Source organism: Megalops cyprinoides, chromosome 18 (assembly GCF_013368585.1).
Source record: "Megalops cyprinoides isolate fMegCyp1 chromosome 18, fMegCyp1.pri, whole genome shotgun sequence".
Taxonomy (NCBI): Eukaryota; Metazoa; Chordata; class Actinopteri; order Elopiformes; family Megalopidae; genus Megalops; species Megalops cyprinoides.
The window spans coordinates 29,786,735-29,797,784 of record NC_050600.1 but is presented as its reverse complement, the minus strand read 5'-3'; the positions used below and the strand labels follow the sequence as shown (position 1 = coordinate 29,797,784).

General features: G+C 42.6%; 1 protein-coding gene across 1 annotated transcript; it reads left to right on the top strand.

Annotated features, from left to right (window-relative positions):
* Positions 1-421: 421 nt before the first annotated feature.
* On the top strand, positions 422-10,171 carry atoh8 (atonal bHLH transcription factor 8). Its single transcript, XM_036550733.1, has 3 exons — positions 422-1,201; positions 4,912-5,103; positions 9,341-10,171. The coding sequence occupies exons 1-3, from the start codon at positions 524-526 to the stop codon at positions 9,344-9,346; spliced, it is 876 nt and encodes a 291-aa protein (XP_036406626.1). The 5' UTR covers positions 422-523; the 3' UTR covers positions 9,347-10,171.
* The last annotated feature ends 879 nt before the right edge of the window (positions 10,172-11,050 follow it).

The following is an 11,050-nucleotide window of genomic DNA, read 5'->3' as shown; positions in this document are numbered from 1 at the left end:
GAGGCGGCTAAATGCAGTCCGTGCAGAACCCTGGCGTTTCGGAACAGAATGTATTTGTGAGGCGCTGCGGAGCTCGACGACTGTGAGGCGGTCTCTCCGGCTACAGGCGGCGTACTGACTGATCCCACCAACAGGGGCTTCTGTGTAAACTGAGGCTAAACAAATACAGATGGATCTCAGAGCACATTCACAAAAATGCTGCCTGTGCTGCAAAGGCTGCAGATGACAGCGCGAAGCCTAGGAAGCAACACGCACGCAGGCTTGCTGCGGTGTACGCGTATTTTGTAAATAATTCTTTAGACTAATAATTGTGATACGTAACAGGTTAAACAGTTCACGGAGATAATCACAGATACATTGTTCAAGACGGATTACCTCTATAAAGACCAGAATGATCTTTTGCTTTGCAGGTATTTTGTTTTAATATTTACAGTGTTGCTAGATTATTATTATACAGAATTCTTGATCTTTTGAAAGTGGCTTATTGTTATTAGTATAATTATACAGTGTTAGTTCTCTTAACATGAGGAACACACAACTTGGTAGTGAGGGGAACTGGAAGACGCTGTATGGAAAGGACATAACTGCCATCAAAAAGTTCAAACGAAAAGGTCGAGATCCAGTCAAACACGTCAACGGACTTAAAAGTTTTAAACATGGCGCTACAATGGTTGAGGCTTCAACCAGGCAATTGATGGAAGACACGAGCAGAAATAAGAGTTTTGAAAGGTTGCAGGATCGGGGCAGAGTGGCATCTGATGTGGATCGCCTCGCGCACCCAAGAAGAAACTCTAACAGAGCTATCGATATGAGGATTAGCTCTTTATCTTCTATGACGGGACATATCGCGACTCCCCGGTCCCAGCGATCGTCCCCTGCCCCAGCAACAGACACCTTCACAAACACGTCGCCGCAGGTCACCAGCTTTGACCATCCACAGCCGTTTGCGGTAGACCACCCGCTCCACTCGCGGATTGTATTGTGTCAGCGGTCATCCGAGAGATCTTTCTCTTCCGTCCCCCAGGCGTCTTACATCAATAACAGCGAGCAGGCGGCATCGCCTAGGAAACGGCTGGGAGAAACGTCTGGCGTCGTCACTGAGATCAAAGCCATTCAGCAGACACGGAGGCTGCTAGCAAATGCCAGAGAGAGGACCCGTGTGCATACCATCAGTGCCGCCTTTGAGGCGCTGAGGAAGCAGGTATTTCAACCGAACAGACAAGCTGTGTAACTGTAGCACAGTGTTCAAATGTTACTAACTGTAATGCTTATTCACAGCTAAAATTGAAACATTGCCTTGGTTTTCATGTTTGAAGCAAACCTTTATGTGTACTTTAAAATTTACTGTACAGTGCAAAGTACACTGCTAATCGTAGAGATAATGATCTGTATGATCTATATAAAAAAGACAGCAAGTGTAGCTAATGGCTTCTAAAATGAGTGTTGTCAAAGCTGTGTGTTTTACCCGTCTTCAAAAGTATGCATATTTATTTGAATGCGCCTTGTTGAAACATTGTGCTTTGACAGCACGCATGCGATCTGCAATTACGGGATCTCTAAAATGTCCACACAAAATTACGTGAATAATCGACTCTCACAATACAGTATGTCAGGTTAAGACAATTCAGCATTACCACAAGTCTGAACGGTGGGGCAGAAAATCTGGAAAGTTGCTCTTAACACTAAAGCTGTGGTTCAACATCATTCCAGAACAGACTCCCAGAGGGATCCTAAAATATTTTTATTTCCAATTCTGGCACGAAGTCAGCAAATTACAGCATGAAGAATTCCGACAACACTCTTTTTTTCAGAAATATCAGCGCTTTTCCCAGCTGCTACACACAATGCATTATTTCCATCTGATACCATCTCACAAGAAAAACACAAATGTTGACGATCAGTTTCTATGTAAATAAGTAATTTAAGGTAAAGAACAAGTGGAATGTCTGCTACTGAGTTTGTAATTACAACATAAATATAATGCTACTAATAATAATAATTTAAAAAGTAATAAAATATTAAGTAAAAAACGATTAAAAAAAGAGATCTGCATTTTTAGGCTATTAAGCAGGACACCCCCTGCCATCCTAATCCACCCCTCCTGCCGTAGACACCAGATGATAGTGTGCCACACAAATACTTATGACAACCTTTCAACTTTAGAAAAAAATCATAATCCCACAGTGAAAGGATATGGTCATTCCCTTCTTCTGTTGGACCTTGTCCAGCCCCCATCCACATGGAGTTGAAGACACATGCAGGCATGAGTACAGACACTTGTGGTCAAATCCAAATCCAAATGCAAATATGTCATGGATCATAACCGGCAAACTGCAAATGAAATTTATACACATTTTGGTTTGAATGTGCAATCATCCAAATTCAAGGCGACTATTGAGCTGAGGATTAACAAATATAAAACACTAAAATGTGTAGAATGAATGCTAATGTGCTTAACTTGATGTCTCATAAACCCAACCCAATTAAGTAGTACTGATCAGTATTCAGCTAATATGGTCGTCACTAAATAATCATTAGCTACACTTCTCTCATCAGAAGTTCAATGCAGATGACTGTCAGGTAAAAACCTGATTAGTATTCAATCAAAACTGCAAATAAAAGCTTATTAATCAGAAGCATTGAGAATTAAAACCAAGCCACAATGTTATCATTGTTATAATTGGCCTAAGCCAATGTCAACAATAACTGCACAAATGTTTACCAACATTTACCTAATCCGTCTATGATGACATCATTAATGAGTTTATTTTTTAGATTAGAATGTATACTAAAGTGTCACACTGTGTTTCTATTAGACTGTGAACATGCAGCCTCAGCTGTCACCTATTTACTAGGCTAGGCACCTATTTAGTGCCTGTGTAAATATTGCCCTCTGGAGGAGGAAACATATTGATTAACGCTGCACGTTTAGCTACCTGTCCAATCCACTTGCATACTTATTGGTAACTTGTGAAATAAATTAGACATTGTTTTTGTAAGGGGGGGGGGGGGCATTGAGGAGGAGATAATTCTCACTCAGCACATTCAGTATAGCACATGGATGCACAGATAATCCTTACTTCTTTGTTAGAAACCAAAGCTAGATGCCAAATTTACTGTTAACAAATGTTTCACTTTAAAATATATATTTTTCAACTTTGGTCACATTTTGATCTTTGTTGTGAATACTCATGAGTGTTATTCATTTATTTTATTAAATATATTTCTGTTATGTTCTGGTGGTAATTAGCTAAGTTGTAAGTGTGGAATGTAATGTGCGAATGTACTTCCTGTAGAGCTGGAAGTGTCTGCCTGGCTCTGCTTGTTTGTAGGTAGCTTTGTCAGTGACTTTCAGTGAGCAACAGTGGCGGGGAAGCAAGACTGCAAAAAGTCAGAGGAATTAACACAGATGAAATAAGCAATATTCTGTATTTGAATATGATATGATACCATTTTGTATCAGTGCTATTTCTGTTTCTTCTCTTTCGGTTTGAAGTGCTTGTCAGTCAGCACCATTGATGGTACAATTACTTTGAAGTATTTGTCTGTTAAAAACATTTCAGTTTGATTTTTAATTTCCAGTTTTACTCCTTTAAGAATCACAACTAATGCACATTTCATGGTAGCTTTAAGGGCTTCTCTTTTTTCAGTAGCATTTAGATTATTTTTTGCTTTCAGCTCAGTATGGTAATTAGTAAGCCTTTAAGAAAAATGAAGCCCCCACCCCCCAAAAAAGGCCCTAGACTAAACTAGGCACTTCATTCCAATTCATGACCCAACCCCCATTACCTGACCTGCTTTCTGCACCAGACCCTGTCACCTCACCTGCTCCCTGCACTAAACCCCATCACCTGACCTGTCTTCCACACCAAACCGCTGTCATCTGACTTGCCCAATCCCTATCATCTGAGCCACCTTCGGCACTTAACCCCCATCACCTTCCATACTAAGGGGCAATTTTCAAAACAGTTGCAAAACACAGCAGTCCTCTTGTATCTGCGGCGTAGTGTGTGCTTGTAACTCCAGTTTACACCATGCTGTAAAACTAGCAGTTTTAGTGGTTGTGACTTCAGGTGACCACAGCTGACCTATAATCTCCAAAGGAAAAGTTTTTGCAAGGCCACAGTTTTTGGGAAAGAGGTGTCACTTTGTGCTAGTTGGTGAGTCGATAAAGGTCTCCATTAACTGTTTATTATGTTCCTCATCACACATTAGAGCTGACTATTGAGAGTTCGGCTTTAATCATATGGGATGAAAAAAGCCAACATCTGGCCTGGCGCAAACGTGACAGGAAACAGCTCTAATTAAAGAAATTTTCAGAATGCAGTGGGTATCAATGCCATGATGCCATCACAATTGTACTATAGATATCATGGAGACTGGAAACACACATCTCATCTCACAAGCTCTAGTTTAGAACTGGACAGCTCCTGTACATGTAGGCACAATATTTGATATATTTTGTAATATATGCTAGGCCTTTTCTGATATTAAAATGTCAAGTCCGAATATTTTTGGCATGGGCATTTTACCCCTGCTTGTATTATTTTCTCATAACCATTGTCTGTGCATTGGATTTGGATGCATGGCCTCTGTGCACACAGTGTCTCTCTGTAACATAGATATCCATCTGTTTCCACTGTTCCTCATCTCAGGGCTTTGCATTTCTTCACTTCTCCTGATATGAAATCTGGTCAGGGTGCAAAACCCACGTTTCAAAGGATTCTTTTAGAAACATACCCTCACCTGAGCAACACGCGGACGCAGTTACATGATCAGCATCTTTATAATCGCTGTTCTGCTTTTGTTTTATGGGGGGCTGGGGGGACAGAGTGAAGAGTGTTGGTGTTAGACCCTGCCATGGCTTGTGGTTAATGGAAAACAATCACTGGTGAACCATGTCCCCTCTAGGTACCATGCTACTCCTATGGGCAGAAGCTGTCCAAACTGGCCATCCTGCGGATCGCTTGTAACTACATCCTGTCCCTTGCCCAGCTGGCCGAGTTGGACTACACGCCAGACCACAGCAATATGAGCTTCACCGAATGCGTGGAGCAGTGCACTCGGACCCTGCAGGCGGAAGGCCGCTCCAAGAAGAGGAAGGTAAGAGGGCAGGCAGTACCCTGGAATGTGGGGCAGGTGTGTGTGTGTGTGGGGGGGGGGGGGTGTTTTTGTGTGTAGAAGATAGTGGATATGTCTTTGTGCGTGTATTTGTTTGTGTGTGCATGTGTGTGTGTTTGTGTGTGTATGCATGCGCGCATGCATGTGTGTGTCTCTGTGTGGTATATGGTAGATATGTCTGTTCACATGTATCTTTTTTGTGTGTATATATATAGTTATATATATATATATATAGTTGTATATATATAGTTGAGAACATGGTCACAGAAGATGAAGCTGAAATTGACATTGACATAAATATGACTTTCCCAATGTCTGATGGAATATGCAGCAAAAATATTGTGAGTTTCCAGAAAAAAAGTGAGTGTCCCAATAATTTTGGACCCCTGTGTGTGTGTGTGTGTGTGTGTGTGTGTGTGTGTGTGTGTGCATGCAGCAGTTATGGAGTGGTAACTGAGGGACACATCTTGAATTGCTTCAGCAAAGATCCAGCTGTATAAATGGATAACAGGTATAATAATGTGAGCAGTGGATGTTGCAGTGTATGCATCTGCATGAATAAATCATGATTGGGCCCTCGCTCTCTCACTCTTCGAACCCAGGGTCAGGCAAGCCCTGTCCTCCAGTCCACATTCATAAAAGATCTACACTCAGCTTTTCTGAATAGAGATGAGGTTAAAAGTGTGAAACATTTGGACATGTGGCCTTCACCAGGGTGAGGGTGTTTTTCCCAAATGGTCTGTCAGACTTTCATCTCTGATGGCGTGCATGTGTGCATATGTGTTTGTTGTTGTGCAAATGTTAAGGGGACAGCTGGCAGTCATCCGTGGTCTGAGAGAGGGAGGGGCAACTCCTGCCATGGAAAGGCCAGTGCGAGGTGACCAACCCGCTCGCTCCAATTAGGCCCCTGCATTCCTTTGCGTCGCTAATAGGGACCCCATTAAGGGGAATCAGCATCAAGAGGCACCAGAGAGGAAGCGCAATGCTCAGCCAGCTCTCCTCCAGAGGGGAGAGAGCACTGGGCTGCGGGAATAAAGAGCCTGATTGATGCTTTCATGCGCACTTTTATGACAATAGGAGTCACGTAAACTGGAGCTGAACCCCCCCCCCCCCCCCCTCATTGCTCCAAAGGACCCAGATGTCAGGGCTGGTCATAAATCAGAGGGATTTTTAATGCATGAATAAGGCGCAGGCTGAGAATTCTCTCATTTCCACATTAATGCTGTAAGTAGCATCCGCCTGCTGCCGCCGTTCCAGACTCTGCTCCCAGGGTTGCATTCAGGCCCGCACGTCCGGTCCTCGCCAGAGAGTGGCAGGGGGATAGGCACCGAACTCTCTGCGACCCAACTCTTCCAGGAAAAAGAAAAATGTCAAAATAACAAAATGACAGTGACCACAGTGTTAAAAACATGCACATAGTGTTCAGTTTCACAATTAGAAATGCTTTACAAATGGGATATATTTATCTCTATATCAACATATATGTGAAATTTTACAGTTTCAGTGTTGCCTACCATAGCTACTTTGTTGAGATTAATTTTTCACATCAGGAATAAGCTGTTTGCTCACTGTTTGAGAACTAGGGATTGGCTAGAAAGATAATCAAAGAAGTATATCAGTAGCTAAACACCCCAGTGTACAAATCTTTTTATGATAGCTTTCTTTTCTTAAAATTGTAACATTTTAGCTTATAAGTTTTGCCAGAGACTCGCTTTTTACCCAATAAGGAAGATGTCTCATGACAATTCAAGTAAGAAACTCAGAGATTTTGTATAATTTTATAGACATATAAATGCCTTTAATTTACTGTATTATCTGTGCTGTCAAACCTAAAAACACTTTCTGACTGGTTTGTGTCAGCATTAATCTAGGATAAAAATTTGTCTTTAACAAACACCTGTCATGAGTCCAGGTGCTGTCCCAATTGTTCCTGTCACCTCCCCCCTGTAGCTGTGTCTGGTTTGGAATTATGATAACGGAGAGCAGTGATTTGGGAAGACACATGAACTGCACTGAAACGTCAGCGACCTGCTGCACCTAGTGTCACCGAGTTTAAGTTTATTTTTTCAGACCGAATGTTTCCACTGCTTATCAGTCACTGACATCGCGTGTTTGCATCAAACAGCTTCCCTGCAGACATCCTCCTGTGCAGCATGCACCAGCAGCCTACTTTTTTTACTCATTTTTTAAATGAGTTCAGTTCATGATTCACTTTTATCATGCAAAGATAAACGGATGCATGCCGCCAGGTTTGACACTGGGTGACACCACTCTGCATGGGCACAAGACAGCTGTTTCAAGGCTCCTACCATCAGGTTTGGCTCACCGGCCCCATGTGCCATCTTTTACACCCCTCACCCCACCCTGCAGACCGTGTTAGCATAGCATAACTTTAGCCTTAGTGCTTTACCCTGCCTGCGCGAGCCGGCGCCTCTCCCCAGGCTCAGACTCGTTCAGAGCAAAACTAGCTGAGCTGCTCTTTCCTTTTTTTCTCTGCTTCTTTTTTTCCTGGCAGTCCCAGACACCAGATGTTCGCAGCGCTAGTTGGGAAGTCCTGCTGGCGCCACGGAGGGCAGAGGGCAGGGTGAAGGCACGCGAGTGGAGCCCACAGGGCCCGCTCTCTGCAGGAATTGGCACATCCCCCAGCCCTGCGCTGGCACATTCCCCAGCTCTCCCGTGGCCATCTGTTCCAAAAAAACACTTTGAAATAAAAAACACTCGTCGTCTGTCAGGATACGACACTGGGAGCAGCTGTTCCAAAGCCGTGGAGAAAGGGGGGGATGGGGGGGTGAGAGAGGGGTTGGGGGGGTTAGAAATGAAGAAATGCCTTTGTTAGACAGAGCCTGCAAGTCTGAGGGAAAACTTTCTGAGGAAAAAAAAAAAGAAGTTGCTGCTGTATCCAGGCAGACTAAAGCCATTCAGGCAACACTCCCTCTTCTAGTTTAAACATTAACAGTCAGTCGGTCTGTCTATCTGTGCACGACCCACAAGAAGATACTTTTTATACCGGCTGTTCCCAATCCGCAGCTATATTTCAAATACTGGCATATGATAGCCCTGGAGTCATCTGTTTGTTCTTTTTGGGACCACTCACATAAAGCTGTCCAGAGAGCCTGCTATTGCATGGCAGTGTGACTAAACCCTCACTGTTATAAATTGCAACAAACTTGTGCCATTTTGTAAAACTGCAGCAAAAATTAAGCAGTGGTTATTGTTTTATAAACATTAGCGAATGTGTAATAATTCATATGTCTGGCTATGTAAGTAATTTTTCAACATCTTCTTAAGTAAAATTATTCCTTTGAAGACAACCATTAATGATATATTTTCTGATGTGCACAGTATATTTTCACAGATATTTAAAGTACATTCCTTACATTTTGGACAATATTATGTAATTTGTGTACACGATTTTTGTGTATATGCATGACACTGTAGTACTGCTGGTTGAGTGAAGCTTCATGAATGGATGGAGTTTTCATGAGCTGACTCACTGAGTCACCAGTGTAACTGCAGTGTTCCAATGGAGAGCAAAGTCTTTTGATTGGTTTGTATGAGTCAGTGACACTGTGTGTAGTTGACTCATTTTGTTTCATTCCAAAGTGTCCAATCACCTTGAGAGAGTATAAAAACAGGTTTAATGAGGAGACGGCATAGACAGGCAGGGATCACAGCCCGATCTTCTTTGATCAGCCTGTACTGAACCAGCTGCAGTGTTATCAGAGCTCTCATGCTGTTCCCTGATCAGCAGGGCCTGTGCTGTGCTCAGTGAAGAGATGGTGACAGGTGTGTCAGCAGGGTCAGGCCTAACCTGGCCACACTCCCAGCCTGGTCCCTGACCACCACCACAGAGGATCCTCTAAATATAACTAGAGAAGAACCGGTCTCTCCTCTCCCTTGAGTCATGTGTTCCAGGTTCCAATTTCCAAGGTGCAGCCTCCATAGAGCACAATTTGTCAAGAGGTGGTTTCCGCAGAGGTGTTTGCTAGTCCTCATAGCAGTGAGGACACTTTCTGCTACTACCCAGGTGGACTGCATTTTGTATCCTTCAAACAAAAAGTCAAAGGTCACATAAAAAAATGGAGGACAGTTACTAGCACTCTCCCACTGGCAGAAATGAGACTAAATGGCCCTTTTCTTATTCCCACTTACAGTACCATATTTTAGCTCTGGAGCGTCATAATTTAACAATGGTCTTTTTTTGTCTTTTTTTCGGCAGGAGTAGGACAAGGAATTTCCACAGCCTCTGCCAGCCCCAGATCAGTGAAAGATCTCTGGCTACCAGTCTCAGATCAGTGAAAGATCTCTATTTACCAGCCCCAGATCAGTGACCGACCTCCATATACCAGCCCCAGACCAGTGAAAGACCTCCACCTACCAATCTCAGATCAGTGAAAGACCTCCATCTACCAGCCCCAGATCAGTGAACAGCAGAGTTCCACTTAGATCTTCTGTCCAGGACCGATGGAGGGCAAATGTCTTGTTCCAATCATGATTGCCAAGTTCTTCCTTGCCAAGGACTTTCCAGACTGTTCCAACTAATCCAGACTCTTCCAGACTGAAGTGTAGAGATGTGTGAAAGAGAATACAATCTTACCATACCTAGAATGCAATTTCTATTAGCGCTCAGTATTCTTTTTTCCTTAATAAAAATATTTTGTCTGCTATTTTCTTTATTTTTCCATAGAGCATTAAGACGGGGAGCGATGTTTGTGACTCCACTGTTCAAGTCTTCATAGTATCTGGTCCTATGTACCAATATGGTACTAGCCAAGTGAATGCTTCAGCACAGACATTACCAAATGAGCCCAGAGCACCATTTTACTTTCTATACCCTATATAAGATGTTGTATCTGAGAGTTTCTCTGAACTTACTGCAGGTTTTGATTTACTTTTTGGAGGACTTATTGGGCCAATTTTGTAATCTCAGCAGTGTAGTTTGCTTTTTTAATCTGTAGATTTATTTATTAGTTCTGGCTTTTATGACTGCCCATTGGTGTTGACTGTACACTATGTAAAGCGTGAAGATTTAAATAAAACATAGACTGCTTGGCCTCAACTTGCTTACTGACCTTTTTTCCCAAGTAACAATAATAATAACATCTCACTGAAGGGATTTCATATGAAATACACATTAATTTAATCTCTTATGAAACCAATATGTTAACATATAAAGCCCAATACTGAAGGTCTTGACTGTAAATACACACAGTACACATCAATTTCATTCAGGTAGATTTCATTAATACATCATCAAATGTTTTGAAGAACTACTGACACCATCCTGAGCTCAATTTGATTAAATCATCAATCAACAATGGCCAGGATCGCACAGCGGCAGAGCCAAGCAGCTTTGTTCTGCCAGGTAAAGGGACTGGTATGTTGCCAGAATCTCCTTATCTCACCACTCTTATTCACCCTGCGACTTGTCAAGTGCATGCAATTTGCTCAGATGACGTCAGTGGAGTATTACCTATCTTCCAATTGGCAGCCATTTCACTGTGGTGCACTGTGGGACTTGTCATGCAATGTATGGCCACTGGCTGCATGCAAGGTCACTGTTAGATGAGCATATAGATCAGCCTGGTGATTCCAAAACAGAGATAATGGACAAAATGCACTATATTGTCAATTATATTCTATAGTACAGTGTTTCTCAACCCTCTCCTGGAGTACCCCCTGCCCTGCATGTTTTAGATCTCTCCCTGCTCCAACTCAGCTGATTCAAATGATCAACTCGTTATGAACTCCTGAAGCTGCTTAATAACAAACTGATCATTTGAATCAGCTGTGTTGGAGCAGGGAGAGATCTAAAACATGCAGGGCAGGGGGTACTCCAGGAGAGGGTTGAGAAACACTGCTATAGTACATGCATGTTTTTTCATGCACACACAATTTGATCACTAACCATTCTCCCTCTTTCATATAC